Source organism: Sinohyriopsis cumingii, chromosome 19, assembly GCF_028554795.1.
Source record: "Sinohyriopsis cumingii isolate HCF-2022 chromosome 19, ASM2855479v2, whole genome shotgun sequence".
Lineage (NCBI taxonomy): Eukaryota > Metazoa > Mollusca > Bivalvia > Unionida > Unionidae > Sinohyriopsis > Sinohyriopsis cumingii.
Genome location: NC_142979.1, coordinates 18,450,920 through 18,470,844, shown reverse-complemented (window position 1 = coordinate 18,470,844; position 19,925 = coordinate 18,450,920). Strand labels below are relative to the sequence as shown.

At 34.4% G+C, this 19,925-nt stretch overlaps 1 protein-coding gene across 3 annotated transcripts; it reads left to right on the top strand.

Moving 5' to 3' along the window:
* Window positions 1-326: 326 nt before the first annotated feature.
* Window positions 327-18,024, top strand: LOC149775217 (uncharacterized). 3 transcript variants are annotated; one of them, XR_016416484.1, is made up of 7 exons: window positions 327-1,061; window positions 2,560-2,632; window positions 5,345-5,565; window positions 6,359-6,505; window positions 7,355-7,550; window positions 11,886-11,972; window positions 15,001-18,024. XR_016416484.1 is itself a non-coding variant. In XM_089943273.1 (3 exons), exons 1-3 carry the CDS (start codon window positions 9,818-9,820, stop codon window positions 15,175-15,177), a joined length of 456 nt encoding a protein of 151 aa, XP_089799399.1. In that variant the 5' UTR covers window positions 7,558-9,817; the 3' UTR covers window positions 15,178-18,024. The 3 variants fall into 3 exon arrangements, 2 of the variants coding, with proteins under 2 accessions (XP_089799399.1, XP_089799398.1); XM_089943273.1 differs by lacking the exons at window positions 327-1,061; window positions 2,560-2,632; window positions 5,345-5,565; window positions 6,359-6,505; window positions 7,355-7,550 and adding an exon at window positions 7,558-10,009; XM_089943272.1 differs by lacking the exons at window positions 327-1,061; window positions 2,560-2,632; window positions 5,345-5,565; window positions 6,359-6,505; window positions 7,355-7,550 and adding an exon at window positions 10,505-10,945.
* The last annotated feature ends 1,901 nt before the right edge of the window (window positions 18,025-19,925 follow it).

The window sequence follows — 19,925 nt, the reverse complement described above, 5'->3', positions numbered from 1 at the left end:
GTAATATTTTACAATCATGCAGGAGTTAAGATGGTGGTTCAGGAGTTAATATGGTGGTTGCTCTTTCAACCAATTAATCCTGCAACCACATAAGGGGTGGGGACATAATTTGGACTGGATTAAAACATAACAGTAAACCTTGAAATAATATGAAATACATCTTCTAAAAGATCAATAAATGTAACAATTATTTTAAAACAAAACACTAAAAGTATCTCATATGACAACACAAGGTATAGTGATTATTTGCACATCAAGCTCACCTAGCAAAACCAAACATCTCACTATGTCATTAACATATTCATTAAACATCTCATGATGTCTTTAATATACTCAGCAAACATCCCATTGTGTCATTAATACACTCAGTAAACATCACACTATGTCTTTAACGTACTCAGGAAACATCCCACTATGCCATTAATATACTCAGAAAACATACCACTATGTCATTAATATACTCAGAAAACATCCCACTGTGTCATTAATATACTCAGCAAACATCTCACTGTGCCATTAATATCCTCAGTAAACATCACACTATGTCTCTAATATACTCAGGAAACATCCCACTATGCCATTAATATACTCAGCAAACATCTCACTATGTCATTAACATACTCAGTAAACATCCCACTATGCCATTAATATACTCAGGAAACATCCCACTTTGCCATTAATATACTCAGCAAACATCTCACTATGTCATTAACATACTCAGTAAACATCCCACTGTGTTGTTTATATGCTCAGGAAGTATCCCACTATTCATTAATATAATCAGCAAACATCCCACTATGTCATTAATATACTCAGTAAACATCTCACTATGTCATTAACATACTTAGCAGACTATGAACATGCGAAATCGTTGGAACCAATCGCGTAATTTCTTCCAAAAAGTGTGTCACGTGGACATGACATCACACACAAAACCAAACTCAGCAGCTGTAAATATGGCGTCAAAAGATGAAAATCGACCATCAAGAATGAACACTGGCGTGCCCAGTACTTCTGGAAGTACACATTATCAGAAGTTACGCAGTGAGAGCAGTGAACAGGTTTGTATTTCAATTTCTTGAAAAGATTACACCAATGTGTGTATTATAGACGTACCAAACAGCTGCCAATTATAAATTATCATCTCATCCGTACCCACCCACCCACCCGAAACGGATGGTCTATTAAAGAAAACAAAATGTGATTTTATTCATAGCCGTTTGAAAGAGGAAATATTTTAGAATTCTAGTTAGTTACTCCTTTCCCATGGATTATGTTGTTCTAGTTTAAAACCTATATTAACAATTTGAATCGTCCTTTAAAACACCGAACAGCTGCCGTTTACCACGTCTGGAAAGACTATAAGCACTGCCGCCGTGTATATAATTTACGTAAAGCTATTCGTAAGCTGCCGCATACCTCGTAACACGATATACGTAATATACTCGATATTTGCAAGTTACTGTTTAAACTTTTACAAATAAGAATGTTTAAATGAATATTGAGTGAATCTCATTGGTGGAAAGTTCAGTATTGTCGCCCAATAATTGCACTTTATTAATAGTTAACTCATTTGTATGACATATCAAATTAAATAATGAATTAAACAAGACTCCAGCTTCTTAGTTTATTTTATAAGGTTTATTTAGTATAAGCGGTATATAATACAGCATATGGTATAAAGGTAAATTCTACGTAAATCTAAGAAAAGGAATAATATACTCAGACCAGTATATGAAAATGTTACTATATGGCCCTGTTTTATGATCTTTTCCAGTGATAGTAATCACTTTAGTTCTCAATAAAAGAAGGTAAACTAATTTTTGCACCAAGATCAATGAGTTGCTCTGATAACATTTCCTTTTTTAGATTGGCAATCCGAGATAAATAGTCATACATTATTTCATATGATTTGAATACAGAACTCTGCCAACCATTCAACATACTTAGGTAATAATGAGACATCATTTTAAATGTCATATTTATATCTAAGACAAGATTTAATGTTTGTTCCATCTTCTTCATCTTGTTTTAGTTGAATTTAGCATCAGCTTCCAGAGTACAAGTAGGGATATGAAACTGGTTAGTTTTTTCAATATTTTTTGACCAAATTAGGTTGGCCTTTTAAGGCATGTATTGGTGTTATGTTGAATACCCCCTCCTTTCTCTCTACATACATACATCCATAAATATGCTCAATGATTGTATACAGTGTCAATAGCCTAGTGGTTAGAGCATCTGCCTTGGATGCGTGAAGTTGTAGGTTTGAACCCCAGTCGAGTCATACAAAAGACTTTAAAAAATGGTACTAACAGCTGCCTTGCTTGGCGTTCAGCATTAAGAGGTTAGTGTTAAGACTGGTTGTCCTGGATTCAGACATAGCGATATGACTGAAAACTTGTAAAAGCTATTGTTAAAAAAATAATAAACACCCATATACAGTGTCATATACATGTGGCCATACTGTGTTTTTTTATTTATTAATTGGTTAGGTTAAATCACTGCATGTAAACTTCCATCTCCACCCAGCATTTTATGAAGGATATTATTTTCTTGCAGGTGTTTGTCATGGGTGTTCCATCAGACCGTCCGGAACTTGGTATATACACAGCAACAATGCAGCAAAACAAAGGTAGTTCTCTAAGTGTGCATTGATTATCCATTTCCATATGACTAACAGAAAAGTTTTAAATTACTAAGCAACTATATTTGCAGATTGTCCTCCATAACAGTTCTGATACATATAGTGCTTTCATTAAGCTTTGGTTTCTAAAGGCTGAAATAGTTTTGTTTCTGTTGTTTTATCTTCACAAAAGACACTTCAAATATTGTTCAAAGTGGAGAGGTAAATGAGTTGTTACTATGATGAAATGTCCATTAATGCATACAGTGTCCAAGAAAATGTTTCTAAAATTAATATAAATGCTAGATTCTTGTATGGTTGTATAAAGTAACTTAAAATTGGTATGCAAGGATCTATCCCTCAAATCTCCAGGTGTTTCCAACAGTTTTAAAGTTAAGAATGTATAAGAGACATTCAGTGAATGGTGAAACACTGGAAACTCATAGTGAAAACCAAACTTGAGACGATATGACATCTTATTTTGACAATAAATATAATCATTTAAGGAGCTGTGACTGATTTAAAAAATGATGCAAATGCAGTGTTTTGTAGTCAAAACTTATCAAATCATTGGAATCTTAGCTGTTTAATACCAGTAGTTTAACCCTGTGCAGGCCTGTTATGGATTGGTTACTTCACAATAGTACTTTGGTGACATTTTGTTTTCACCCCCAACATAACAAAAGTTGACAAAAGATGTATAAATGGATTCCATCTTGCCGTCTGTGTATTAGACTGTCAAGCACATTTTCAGTTTAAGAGCTTCATTCCCAAACAATTCAAAATATAACTTGTTAGCCTTATTAAGCTGTTGATTCTGATGTGCCTTTTGCTATTTACAATTTTTCTTTCTGAATATTTGTAAAATAATTTTTCCATGTCCTTGTCCATCCATCCATTATCCTCACATTTATTTGTCTCACCACAAATCATAACGTGTTTTAATACAGACTGTCAGGGTTGTTAACCTGTATGGCTTGCATTAATTAGATAAGATTTAAGCAACATAAATAACCTTTATTATCCATAACAGAACACTATTTTTGAGCTAGTTCACCATCAAACTCACCAAATTTGTCTGCTATGTAAGCATTATACATTTTCATGGACTTGAGACTGTTAACTAATATTAAATTTGATTTTGTTTAAATCACAAGAAACTACTGTTTCAGGTTAATATTCCAAACTAAATGTTAATGTAAGAAAATATATTTTTTACAATAAAAAAATTTGAAAGGGAAATACGTTATAAATTGATAATGATAACCATGCAACAGCACATCCAGAAAGGAACCTGCATATATTCTCACACATTAGTTCATGAAATACATATTTCAATATTTTGTATTATTCATGGTCAGTATTATTGTCTTTTTCATGCTTTTATAATTTCCTTGCCCTGTTAAAACAATCGGGTTCAACAAAAGACATTAGAAGCCTTTATATGCAGTGGCCCCCCTCTTGAATGTCTCTTTGACCGGTGTCCACCCACCTTTTATGGCCAGAATTCCATGGCACTGAAGAGTTCCTGTTTAAAAGTATCTCCAAGAAAGTCCACCCCTCAAATGCAAACAGCAGCAATTACAATTGTGCACAAATGTAAGATTTTCACTTCACAAGTGGCAACATTTTATTTTAATATGTGTCTGAAACCAATATTTGATTGGTACAGTAAGTAACATGATTATCTCTACTGATGTCTATTTCCCAATGTCAGATTTGAGTGTACCACTAAGGTTAATATATAATTATCTATAAATGCCAGGATTACAAAATGGTCTTCATGGGCTAAAAATAGATTTGTGGATTAGCACACAGGAAGAAATTAACCTTGAACAGCACTGAGTACTAGACAAAGACCAGAAAATCATGAGACAACTCATGCATCACTTCCTTTATAAACTAGGCATTTTGTCCACAAAAGTTTCATCTTCATAATCAATTGCAGTACTGCACCATTAGCAAAAAAGGAAAAAAATCATTACAAAACTTTAACAGTTCATCACGAAAATGGAGACATTACTTTAAAAGAAAAGTTAAAGTCATTCGACTCAACATCCTTGGCGGTGGTGTGTGGGGCCCAAATCGCTTCATGTTGGAAAGGCTCCAATCCAATACATTTTTTGTAACAGATAAGGAGGATATTCATCAGCATTGGAAAATGGAGTAAACGGAAAGAGCATTGTATATGTACCAAGATTTAAATGACATTTTTGAATGTTTCTGCAATTTGCATGATAAATATACCTCACTTGCATTTCATTCTTAAGTCGAGAAAAAGAATTATTCAGTTGTTCAATTGAAATAAGTCTGTTCTTAAGACAAAAACATTTTAATAATTAATGCTGCTTTTAAATGAAGATGTTAAATGCTTTGAAGTTGTATGTAACTTTCTTACTACCGTACTATGTACATTCTGTACACTTATGCACAAAACATTTAGTCCTCAATTGAAAAGGCCACATAATAAGAACAGTACCAGTGTGTGTATGTGTATATATATGTATATACATACACTTCTTATACATTTGAAAGATCCTTTTATCTTCAGTCAGTTTTGTTAAGGTGGTGGATAAGATGTAGATATGTAGAACTAATAATATATTGGTGGTGTGAATATTTCTATAGATAATGATGAAGTAAACAGTTGTGTGCAGTGTCTGTAAACTGCCACAAACTGGTTTTAATTATATATGATCTTTTTATTTCGTGTGTTTACAGAGTGGACTTCCAACCTCAGACGTAACATGGAATTATGTCATGCAGCAGTGACTCGGCAAAAAAGCATCTTACATGTTCCTTTTGGAGAAGAGTATGATGGACATGGCAATAGCAGGATTGTCAGAAGGCTATGCATATGGTGTTTTATTTCACCAGGGACGTCTGCACTATTTATGATTTTTTTTAAAGCGGCATTTTCAGTGGATTCTTTGAAAGCAAAGGTAATCACATCATCACAACATTATAGCTACATTTGAGATTCATGAAAGCAAATGCTCATGCTTTTGGGACATTCAAACTGGCTCCAAATTACTGGATGGTTAACTGGTGATCAAAGAACAGAGTACATTGTGCTTATGTTTGTGAGCATTTGTCAAATTCTATTCTACGACATCTTTTTGTAATTGTATTTATTCTATATTTGACCTATGACCACCTTAAATAAACCACAGGGGAGGGATAAAAACTATCATACCCTAGTTGCAGCTATAAAAGTATAAAAATGTATGTTGAAATATCAGTTAAGTTAGAACAGTGTAGTTTAAAACCTTGTTTATCCCACTGATAGGAAAGTTTTTAGATTTTATTTCATTTAGCATTAAACTGAAATTAAGACTGTCAGAGAACAGTTATTAATCTTCTGATGTGTGTGGTTAATGAAATCACATTAGGCTTACAGTAATGTTATCTTTAACATTGTCATTTTGTCAAAATTTACAGATATAGCTTTTTTATCAGGTTATCAGTTTATACAAATATTTAATGTTCTTTTCTCCTTGTTAAAGACAATCTATTGATTATATATATATATATATATATATATATATATATATATATATATATATATATATATATATATATATATATATATATATATATATAATTGTATTGCATCTGATAAACATTGTTAACTTTTCATTCTGAAGCAGTATAGTGGATGAGTCTTTGTCTGCATGATTTGTTATCTCCAGAATCGAGGCACAACATTTTACCTATAAATCTTTCTCTTTCAAGGTTTGGATATTATCAAACAGGCGCTTGAATGCGATAGAAACGAGGATTTTTTTTTGGAAAACATATTTACATTGGATGATATCAAAGCAGCTGAAGGAGAATACTTTAATTTGCTAACCGAGAAACGCAAAAAGCTGCCAGAGCCAGGTTTGTGCATTATTCAAGGCTTTTTCTTACTAATACATGACCAAATATACCTGTAGCTTGCCAGCTTTCTAGTTAATACTGAAGTGTTTAGAAGCCACAAAATCAACTATCTTAAAACCTAACTTTGAACAAAAATGAAGTGAGATCAAGATAGGCATTGTTGATGTGAAATGTGAACAGAAGATTGTCTTTAATGTTTAATAGTGCATTTAATTTTATACTTTGTAGTGTTGGTACCATAGTAATATACACTTACCAACTCCTACTTCAAGTCTGAGAATACAGCTTAAACAGAAGAATGTCTTGTAGTGTCCATAAGACAAGTACATCATTTGGATGTCAAGTAATTTTTATTTCAAGAGGTACATGAGGAAACAAAGTAGAACACATGATCTTATGAGTGATAAAAATGGAAAATATGTCATTTTATAAGAGAAAATTAGCCATAAACCAAAATGGCAACAACATCAAAGCAATTTAACCAGACCTTCAAATTGTTAAATATTAAGCAGCTACAGTAAGGAAACAAGTAAGATAAAGTGAATGACATCCACAAAGAGCACTAAACCCGCAAACAAAATTGCACCATTCATCCCAGTAAAACCTTTATACTTTATGTACATTTTACAGAAATTTAACATCTATACCTTGTATAATTTACCATGTATATAACTTGCATCGAAATAGTCACGTTTAGTTCTTTTGACAGAGGGTATGGATCTTTTTTAGTGCATGCTGGCAAGTAGATGCATGCCATAACCTACATTTGATTGTCTGTGGTGAGCAAGTTAAACACAGTAACATTATGCTTATAGTGTTTTTTTTTTTTGTTTTTTTGTTTCATTACAGAGTCAAAGAAATTATCATCCACAGGAAGAAGGTATTCCGAAATACTGTTCCAAAATAAATACAGTATTAGGAAGTCGTTAGATCATCTTCTTCATCACATACAAACAAATATTTTCAAAGAAAATAATTTTGAGTGTATGGGGGTGATGGTGTACATAGAGAAGAAAAAGAGCTACAAAGACAAGCAGAATGCGAAGTAAGTATTAAGAAGAAATATCCATCTTTCATTTTCCATTTGTTATAACCATGCCCATATACTAATTCATATATGTCTATCCTTCCTTCCATTCAGCACACTGTCAAGACAATTAGTCTCTCATATATTTATGTGAGTTGCCATAAAACATGTTATATGTACTGGTCATTACCTAAATATGCACCAACTGTCCAGTCACTTTGCCCCTGCTGTTGTTGTAGGGTTTAACGCCATTTTTCAGCACAAGGCTATACATGGCGGCCAGTATTAATGGTGGAGGAAGAACCCGGAAAACCCCCAGAAAGAACCACCGACCGACGATAAGCTACCGGCAAGCTTTCTCACATAACCACATTATCCGAATCTGAGACTCATTTGCCCCTGCAATTTTTATTATATGTATTGCTCTTTCTGTCATTGAATGTCACAGTCTTGTTAGTATAGTTAGCATGGGTTGATGTGACACAGACTTTTTCCATTGGCTGGTGTGACCATCTTGTGTGAAAATCAATTGGCCCTGCAGAAAATCAACTGGCTCTCCCAATCAGAGGAAAATAATGATGGAGGAAAATTTAATTGGGCCGATGGCCATCAATTTTAAATGACCATCCTCAGAACCCACGGGTATTCGTCTGGCAAGCCAGCAACAAAATTGCCCCCTGAACTAGTCCTTTTGTTTTTTATTGGACTAGGAACTTGGTAAATCCTATGGTCATTATCAGAAGATACATATATTAATGAATCAGTGTGCTTCTGCAATTTTTGTTCATTTTTCTTGTGTAGATTAATGCAGTGCATGATACAAACTTGTGAGAGCAAATTGTACAACTTCTTTATGGATTGTAATGAAATTCAGTACAATATTATGTTCATTAACAAATAATGCATATATCAAATCACTGTTCCGCTAATTAACTTTAGAATTATTGCCCTTTATTGACTTCAGTCTAAAGACAGTGCATAATATAATCTAATGAATCATCTAATCTTTCAGATTGCCATGACATTTGGAAAAATGTTTTCATCATTATCGGAAGTTGCATACGTTGACAAATCTCTGCTGCTATTTCAGTTAGAGCTAGTTACTTTCTTAGATTAATGTTTGATAGGATTTTGTGAAGTTAGTTTGTCTCACATTTTTCATTGGATTGCCATGTAACTGCATGTTACAGTCATCATTTGAAAATGTTCATATAAACAGTTCACTTTGCTTTTGCAATTTTAGTCTCATGTATTGTCGTGCAGCAGAATGCATTGTTAAAATCTTGTCAGTGCTACCGATTGTGGTGCCTTTTTGAAAGGATCATGAAAATTGGCACGTGTGACAATATTCATCTAAAACTGCATGTACAAATCTTTGTGCTCCCATGATATTTGTAAGGGTTGTGGACATTTTTGGATTACAGTTGGATACAGTGTATGACCAAATTTTGTTAATGCAGTTACTCAAAGTATTTAGTGGATTGCCCTGAAACTTGGTACTTGTTCAGCTCATCATGAGAAGATAAGTTTCTTTACAGGCATTTCACTTGCACTTTTTTAAAAACAGTTGTGCACTGTTAAGCTCTACACGTCTTCATCATGGGCTAGGGGTGTGATGTTGAGGAGGCATTGGTATATTTATATGATCAAATCACTCACATTTCCTCTAGCTGTGAGCATCATTGTTAGTAGCCTTTTCAAAAAAAAAAACAAATACAATTCGTTAGGTTAACTGCATTGTATGTGAACTTGATTCTTTTAATGAGTGTGTCTTTGCAGCTCAATTGCTGACTTAGTTATTGGTCTTTTTTAATAAGAACTGAATCTGTACAATACCCGTTTGATAACCTAATTACTGGAAGAAATATTCAATATTGTGTTTGTGAGTGATCACTGTTACATGCTACCATTCAAGTATGTGCATGATATTGTTGAAATGTGACATGAGTAATTGACTTATGATCATTTTTGCAGTGTACAAAATTGATTGAAATCTCATGATGGGTTTGGCTTTATACTATTTGCAATCTGTAACAAATACACTAAAGAGAAAAAATTGGTACTTGAGATTTTCAATTGCTTTTGTAGTGTAGTCATTTTGCAGGGTCTTACGTTTTGCATAAAATCTCCATCGAGAAATATTAATCACAGATTTGTTTCAACTAGCATGCAATAAAAGAATAATATGTTTTCTTTTCCTACATTTCATTTTTTTTTCTGCCAGTAAATGTTTTGATGGGACTGCCTTTCAGGCCGCTTTTGAAACTCACAGAACTGAAGTTTGTATGTGCCAACAAGTTACATTCTCAGATGTCTTTGTTCCACTTGAATATCCAGTTTCATGGGATCAGCAGCTTCAATATATCTCCATGTTTCCAAATTGGCATAAATGGCAGCACAAGACAGTTTCTTATTCCCAGTGGCTATCAATTCCAGATATGAAAGAAAAGTATAAACCTGCTTCACTAAGGAATCAGGTGCTGTACAATTTTAGAGAGGGTAACATGGATAAGTTCTATTCCATTTGCTCCAAATATAAAAACATTGCCTTAGATCCAGCTCAGTCTACTTCCACATTTGAAAGTTTACCCGAGTCATCTGATTATGGTGACATAGTTCCCCCTGCATCCAAACGCAAACGTCATGAACCTACTAGATGTTTGACAATTGAAGAATTGATGACAAACATACACACTGTAGACCCTCAGTTTTCTTCAGAAAATATAGCTGAAGAAAGATCTTATGATAAATTCAAATATGCAATGATTGAAAATGGTCATGTAATTTGGCGACGTAGTGCAGCTAATGTGAATATTTTTACAATGAATGAAGTTAGTATGACAACTGGACTGTTTCAGGAAGACTGTTATGTTCATTTGACCAAAACAGATATAGATAACTGAATTGTCTTGTAGCTGTGGAATGTATGGCATATCACTGCAGTTAGCCGTAATAAGTATACCTCAGGAAAATCTTTATGAGATAGATCTGAGTGATGTGAAATGCTGCCATATGAGACTTTTTAATGAATTGATCAGTGACCATATACCTTCTCTATTAAATAATTCTTCCAGGTCAGAAAATAAGATAATTGAAAAACTTGAAGCTGCCAAAGATAAATTAATGAGCCTATTTGCCAGATGCCAACCTCATCTGATAAAACTTTGAAGTTCTCAGTGTATTCTGATGATGACAAAACATGTACTTTTGTTCATATCACTGACAATAGTCTATCTTATCAGACTGGATTTTGTAATGCACTTTATTCATCTTCAAAATGTAAAGTTCTCCGTCTTGACAATGCTGAGACCCTTTGTCCTCACCTCAATCAATTGAAAGTCCATGCTGACACATGGATGGATCTACTGATGGGATCAGGCCAGATACAATTACAGTGGTGTGTTCTTGGCAAGGTACTTTGCCCTAATAAACTACATTGTGTTGATGTACTGTAAAATGCCAAACCAAACTTAATTTGGGAGAATGTATTTAAAAGAGAATGAAATAACCAATATTAAATAAGGGTCTATGGTAAAATGCATTCAGGTAGCTCAATATTATGCTCGTGATCACATCAACAACTGACATAAATCATTACAACAATTATACAAGCTATATGCATGTAACAGAAGTAAATTACCTGTAATTACCATTTATTATTGGTTACAGTTTTAATTAGATAGTCACCATACATTATTTTTCTAGTGTATCTTTCATCAGTTCTTTTACTTATTATGAGTGGGAGCGTGAACATACTGTTTGAGAAAAATCTATGATGTTTACATGAAAAAACTGAGGTTATCTGTGAGTTTTGTATGGAAGAGTTAGTGCATTATCAACTAGTGTGTAATAAAGGAAGGATAAATTGCTTGGAGAAAAAAAAGTTATTGCCTAAAGAAAACATCTGGAATACAGAATAATCATCGTCTTTGTGACTTCCATTATTTGTATGGACCAAGGATGGATGTACTTTCATTGATTGACTATCATACAGAGTTGTCATATTCATATTACTTATTATGGAAAATTATACAATATATGTACTAATTGCTTATCCATAATTTAAATCAAATTTCATTCTAAAACAATTGTATCATTGTCAGATTTTTCTGCACATGTTAATGGGATTCTGTACAGGTTCAGATGGACCAGGACTAGACAGTTAATATCACATCCTGTACACAATAAATAAAAGTACATTTACTTTGGTTATGCTGCATCTTCAGGAAATATTTGTCACATTGCAACAAGAAATTTGGTTAAATTTTGGTCCTTGAACATTCACTGTCTGTTCATACTTTTCCTCAGTCATATTTGAATTACTTAAAGTTTTGTTTAATTGATTGATTTCAGGTAGGATATGTCTTTCCTAATGGAGAGACAATTGCAGTATCCCATATTTCCACTGTATATACATGTCATGGACCTGTAAAACACAAGGTATAAATTTTTGCTTTATTTTCTTCTTTCAATGAGCTTCAATTCATTGATGATGAACTAACTCATCTTTTAAGTAACCACTTTATTAGAAAGCATGGCATTTTTATTTGTTCCTATCTATTCATATCTATGTCTTTCTGTCAAAGATTGTTAGCATAAATATGCACACAAAAAACATTTTATACCGACAAATGAAAAATATGTTGTTGCTTATATTGGCATGCATAAGTCCTTTTTATCAAGCGAAGATGTATCGACTAAGTTATGGGGATGTGGGAGAATAACACTGGACAACAAATTTTTACAAAAGTCATGTTACTGAAATAAAATTAGTCAATTCTTATCAATTTTTATGTGCTGAACACGAATATGACAGTCAAATTGCAAAATTGGCTCTAGTTTTTTTGTAATCTGCAAGAAATTAATGTTTACATAACGAAATGCATTCCAATAGTAAAAGGTCAACTGTAATAGCCTACCTATAAAAAATCAAGTCATTGACTACATCTTAGATTTCTTCGCCTGTCTCTTGTACAGCTGTTCGGGAGCATCTCTGAGGAGTGTCCAGCAGTAGTCAGCCAGCATTGTAGTGGACCATTTTCCCTGGTATCTTTGTTCCATTGTTGCGATATCTTGATGAAAACGTTCGCCGTGTTCATCACTAACAATACCACAGTTGCTAGGAAAGAAATCCAAATGGGAATGAAGGAAGTGAATCTTTAGAGACATATTGCAGCCAAGTTTCTTATACTTCATCAACATGTCTTCTACTAGTTCCTTATAGTTTTCTGCCCTAACATTTCCGAGGAAGTTTGTAGAAACTAGGCGAAAAGCATTCCATGCTTGTTTCGCGTCACCTTCCAGCAAGTTGTTGAACCGGTCATCTTTGAAAAGCTCTCGAATCTGAGGACCCACAAAAACTCCCTCTTTAATCTTTGCTTCGCTGAGTCGAGGGAATTTTTCATGCAGGTATCGGAATGCTGGCAAAGTCCGGTCAATGGCTTTCACGAAGTTCTTCATCAAACCTAGTTTGATGTGAAGGGGTGGTAGCAAGATTTTCTGAGCCTCAACCAGAGCTGGGTGTTGGATATTCTTCTCTCCAATGGCTACATTCTGCCTGTGAGTCCATTCCTTCCTCATGTAGTGCATTTCCCTTGCTCGGCTATCCCACTCGCATAAGAAACACATGTATTTTGTATATCCTTGCTGCAGTCCCATTAAAAGGGCAACTACCTTCAAATCACCACAGAGGTGCCAGCTGTACTTGTTATACTCAATGGAATTCAGTAGCTGCTTTAAGTTATCGTATGTCTCTTTCATGTGGACAGCATACGCTACTGGAATAGATGGAAGAATGTTTCCATTGTGCAAAAGCACAGCCTTGAGACTCAGTTTCGAAGAGTCCACAAATAGTCTCCATTCTTGTGGGTCATGAGTGATTTTTAAAGCATTCATGAGGCCCTCAATATCGGAACAGAATATCAGATTACTTTCCTTTCTGAAGAAAGGCTCCAATTGCTGGTGGCGCTTTCGATATGCAGTAATTGTGACATCTTCTTCTAGAAGATTCCATTGTTGGAGTCTTGATCCTAGCAATTCTGCCTTGTTCTTTGATAAGTCCAAATCACGAATCAGGTCATTTAGTTCTTCCTGTGTTATTCTGTGTGGGGTTGATGATGCACCACAGTGAAAATCTGGATCACTGCATGCTGATGGACCAGGAGAAGAACAGGTCGACTCACCTTTGTCTTCGTCAGATGAATCAAGAGAATATTCTGCTGGAGGTTCTGGAATAGGAAGTCCCTCACCATGTGGAACTGGTCTCAATGCAGACGGAATGTTTGGGTAGACTATTCTCGACTGCTTTCGCTTCGTTATTCCGCCGGAAAGAGGAGGAACCAAGCAGAAGTAACAGTCATTTAGGTGGTTGCTTGGCTCTCTCCACACCATTGGGACTGCAAACGGCATTGATGACCTTTTGCAATTCAACCACTGTGAAAGCTGTGTTGTACATGTAGCACATCATATATGCGGAGCCCAAGGCTTGTCTTGGTCACCAACCTTGCATCCGAAGTAAAGATGATATGCCTTCTTCACTTGAGAATTGATACTTTTCTTCTGGTTGGCAAATGTCACTTCCCCACAAATATAGCAAAAATTGTCCGCGGTATTAACACACTTTCGAGGCATTACTGTTCTTTATTGTACGTAAATGGATAAAATAATAAGTTTTATGTAACAGTAGCTTGAACTGTCTCGCACAACGTCTAAAATATTTTAAATGCTGAACCTATCTGATTGGGCTTTATATAGTACACTGCTTACGTCAGCTTCAGCAGCCGCCTGGCATTAGTATAATAGGCCTACACATGTATAGTACACTGCTGACGTCAACTTACTTCAGCAGCCGCATGGCATTAGTATTGCATTGCATCAGAAAATGATGCAATCAACTGTGGATGATGTGAGCATGATGGTATTATGCAATGTTACATCATTATTCCGGATGTTGCTGCAGTCCTACTGGAGAAATTTACACAGTGAAACATAGAAAATGAGGTATATGAATATCTTCAAAACGAGAGCCAATACAAATTTTTCACGGTTATATTCGTGTTCGGCACACCAAAATACTACAGATTAGGGCCTTTTCAAGTCAGTAATGATTTCACTGTTGACCAGTGTAATCTTTCTATTGCTTTACAAACCCAAATCTAGTTCTTTGAAAACTCACAAATTTCACAACATGCATTAGCATCTAATTTTATGATATTAAAAGATTGACTTCAGTGGTCAAGACAGTGTACTTGCCTTAGTGTTTCCAGCAGTATAAAAGATAATAGTCTTAACTTTTTATCAGTGAGGAATCTGTTTTTACATTTGTGTTGTTTGTATAATGTTTTATTTATTTGGTAAATGATACATTTTGTGTGTGTGTGTGTGTGTGTGTGTGATTTTATATTTAGATTTGTTATCACAGTTGTTTAAGTGTTAATCAGGATTCTGATATTTCTTATTTTGTATTTAGATTTGGTATCGCCGTTGTTTAAGTGGCACTCGGGATTGTGACATAGGTCCAGGAGAGAGAGAGGCCATCCACTTTCTTACCAGGGATACTAGAGCTGACGATGAAATTGGCTGGGACTTTGTGGACCATGTTCTGAACTCATATATATTTCTTTTGGCTTCTATTGTACAATCATGAATAGCTTCTACAAATGTGTCAGTCATAATTCTGCTTCTTTTATGTCAAATAATACTTTTATTGCTTGTTTTTTTTTCCTGGATAAGTAAGTTCAATTTAGATTATAGACAGCCTTGTTCCGTTTGCAAATTTAGTCCAAAAATGTTAGCTGCTGATGGAACTAAGATAGGCATCAACATTCGACATTCAACAGTTGTACCAATAGAGACTCCAACGAATGACTTTACAATAGATCCTTGTCATCGAAGGAATAAGAGGGCTTTCATTAGCTTTTGCCCAGGGTGATCATGATTCAAAGGATAAAGCTCAGAGTAGAAACTCTACCTTTCTAAGAAAGTGCTTGGTACCTTGGGCAGTGCTAATGAGCTACCTTTAGAAAAGGAAAAAAACCGAAATGATATTCTGTTATAACATGTTGATAGAAACTTTCACTCACTGTTGAATATTTTTATGCAAAATGGTTGTAGCAACGGAGTATTGAGAAAGTTAGCAGTTCTTTTCATGATATTGTCTTCAAATAATTCCATTTCAAGCATTATTCCCTATCGATTTGTTGACGACTTCCAATCTATTTTGAATTTACTTAGGAAAAATTCAAATTTAGACATAAATGTTATAAACAGAGTTGCCAAGTTTTCTCCTGAAATTAGAGATGTATTATTTGCAGTCACGAATACTTGTATATGTTCAGCAACTTTAGAATTTTTGGACCATCTGGTGTCAAGAGTGAAACAGCTTTTTTCAAACTGTAAAGAACCAGACCAAATTAATCCTAAACCAGGTAGTTATAATCCTGCTAAATTTGGGAGAGCATATTACTTCACCCCCCTATGGTAAGCAGTTAAGAGACACTCCAAAATACACAATGGATAAAATATCTCATAATAGTACTTATGATGATGAACCTGCAAGAGCTGAAGAAAAATGCCATAAAAATTACCCTGAAGTGGGAAGGAAGGGTACAACATACTTATTTCTCTGGTTTGACCCACAGCATTATGGGCATTGATGTGGATATCATATGACACCAGGACATGAAGGGAGAAAAGATCCTGCTTGTTCTGCTTATGCATACATGGAAAATGCCCCAGAAGAAATATTTTATGATTTTAGTTGCCATCTTGAGGAGTACTGTTTGAATCGAGAACCTGGTTTTTGGAAAAACACGTTTTTTTTTCATGATACATTTCATGGCTTTTCCCATAAGTGTCCACCAGTATACAAGTCATCACGTCTCATGTTGTTAAAAAAAATTAACACTGAAATATGTGAGCAAACAAATGCTTTTCTTCAGCACATCAAATATTCAGCAAGAGCTATGGGAATGGGTAAATTCAATCACTACTTGCAGTTTTTTATGCACCAATGGAGCCAGAAGAAAAAGAAGAACTTCTGCAAAAAATGTACATTAGCTTTCAGTTATGTTGGTTGATACACTAATCACACTGTACTTATATCAGTCTAGTACAACAAATTTAATATGCATGATTTACTGTGCAAATGGATGTACCATATTTGAGCAGATTATTGTCCCTGTCTATAATATGCATCGTAAGACTATTTTAAGGCAGTTCTCTTACAAAATGGATATATTTATATTGCAAGTTGTTTGAGAATAAAATATGTTGACAGTAGAATAAAATATGTAGATCCTTCAAGTTTGCTGGTTTTGGATAATCTATAAATATTTTGATATGTTTGTTACGAATTTCAGATAGTGTTGTGGTTAGCACATGATATACCAAATCTGTTCTTAAGTTAATTAAACAGACCAGTGGTAAAACTGCAGTGATTAGTATTTCATCTATTTTCCAAGACTCTTAAATTGAGTATACATTGAACATGTTGTCCCCATGTATTTGTAACCTGTACAAAAGTGTCAGTACCTAATTATAATGTGACACATTGTCCCCACATATTTGTTACATGTAACAGTCTGTCCTCCTTTATCATGTGACAGATTTTCGTACGGCATTTTTTTTACAGTTATGTGGAAAAGTGTAAAGTCGTATACATTATCTTTTCTTAAATTTAAAAGAGATTAATTCATATGAAACCTCTTTGTATCATTTTCATTCCCAATTGTTTTATTGTGGTCATTTTCTAAGATGATTTGATGCTTAAGGATTTTGTAGACTTACTTACTTCATGAAAATACCCAAAATGTTTTTTCTGTAACTACCAATGTAATGCTGATTATGTCACTTATCAGGTACCAATGAGTCTTCTGTCATAGATTTAAAGTGGACTTTTTTACACATTTTTTTGTAAAATATGAATGTTAAGTTCAGAGATTTTTAAACAGGAAGTAATAGGCATATGTTTTTGGTAGAAAAATATTTCCTGTACATGTATCAGTTGCTGTGAGAAGAATGGAATTTTATGAGAGCGTGTGTTCTGCTTAAGGAAAATTTAGACTTTACATGATTGGAAATTATGTCTTATAGTACTTTGCCTAATGCGTGGTATTTCCAGTATGTGTGTGTGTGTGTGCTTAAGATTTATGTACCCCAATTACAATTCTGGGTAAGAAAGGTTCATAACCATTATACAGTTAAAAAGGAATAGAATATACTTGATAACATGTTAGACTGATAACTTGTAAATAGACATTTTTATTTTCGAGAACTGTACTTAAATCATTTTGTTGCATTTATAAGGCTGGTCATCTCTGGAAAATAATGCATTTATGTTTTCCATAACAGTACTTGGATCCATGCATTGTTTAGGATTTGACATGCATTTATATTTGAGATCTGTATTATTTTGTTCAGTGAATGGTTATTGTTTGTATTTAAGAATTGTAATGTATTTGAAAAAGAGCAAAAATAAATGATTTGCTTGTTGTGAATGTGTTGACATTTTACCATGCAAAATATGAATAAATTGATTTCTCATTCATTGGAGTAAATTTGTATTTACATATATGATTTATGCTCTGGTCATAAGGCTGACATATTATGATGTCAGTTGATCTTTGACTTTATTCATTTTGGCAAAGTGGTACTAACTGTCCTTCATCTTAAGTTAAAGAACTATGCAGATTCTTTTACTTTGGGTAAGATAAGCCCTATTGAATTTGGGATCAAGATGTGAAAATAGTGTCTTCTGTACATTATGTTTAGTTCAGGGTAGTATACCTTGACCAATGATTAAAGTTATTTATAACCACTATAATGTACCATGCACGGTATTCCTGTTATGTTATTGTTGCCATACTCTTTAAGTCCATCTGGCCATCTTCCCTGTCTATGATTAACACAGATTTCAGGAGTGCAATGAAAACTTGCACTGTAGGTACATCTTTGGATGGTGGTGTGTTGTACATTGAGATCATGTTCCTGTGACCTTCTAAAGAGTTTATTTAACTATACTGGTCACAGCACAGAAGAGTTTATGGGATGATCTGTGTTGTCTGTCATCTATCTGTTTATGCTAAGATTGTTAGTACTTCTGCTACTCCTAAACTATCTCAAGTATTGCCATAACTTTACACACACACACACACACACACATTCATTCTCGGGTCTAATTGATCCTAAATGAAAATGGTGCCACTCAAACATCCAATACAGCCACCACAGCAGACAGCGTTTTGGAAAATATTGTTATTACTATATTTCAATGAATGGTAAAATAAACATGCGTTTTTCACAAAAAGACTTCTTATGATGTATGGTTGGTCCATTATTAACAATTGTATGGCCAAGCTAGTGTTGTGGATTTGCAGCATTTTTAGTTTATGACCAATCCATCACTATTACCTTTTGGATATTTCTTAGTGAATAGGTATATCTGGCCATCTTGAAATGTTGCTTACAAAATGAAGGGAAATATTGTCATTTGGTTTTAGAAGACTAGTTTGTGGTGCCATTTTGGTCAGTACTTCAGACAGCTGGTCTTATTGACATTGTGTCTCTCGTCAAAAGACTTATTATGTATAGTTGGTAATAGGTAGAAATGTTGCCAATGTGATATTGGATGTGACCACTATGGCATCCATCTTGGTATCTTACCATTGCTATGACAAATAGAAAATATCAAAACGGGATTTCCACATGATCACTCTTTATGATGCCTTCTTGGTCCTAAATGAAAACTGTGCCAAGCTGACATACAGTATATCCACCACAGGAGGTAATTTGAAAATTGTGTTACCACTGAAGAATATTAAACATTCAGTATTTCAAAGGGAAGAAACTGTCTTGAATTCCAGTGACATCTAGTTTGCGCTAGAGTGGCATTCCATTTTAGGGACTCTTAACTTCCAGACTACTTGGATACGTTACATATGTTGAGGAAGAAGCCGATTGATTTCAGGGTCAAAAACACAAATATCAAGATCACTGTCTGAACGAAATTACTCTGGTGGCCTAAGTGGTTAGAATGTCCGCCTATAATGCGGTATAAAAATGGTACAAAGACTGTCTAGCTTGGCGCTCAGCATTTAGAGGTTAGTGTTAGAACTGGTACGCCTGGCTTCAGGATAAAGATACCGGGATAGGGACATGATGCTACATGTTTGCGACATAATCCACACACACACACACACGCACGCACGCACGGTGACTGAAAGACTTAAAAACATGGTTTCCGTGCAAAACCAAAAGTTGAAAACGACATACCTCACCCAAACTCTGCGACTGCTTGCACAAGAGGCGAGGAAGAAGGTTGTGGAAGTTTATGCCAAAGGTTGAGATCACTTGCTAAAAGAAGAAAATTGGTTTCCGCACAATAACAATAGTTGT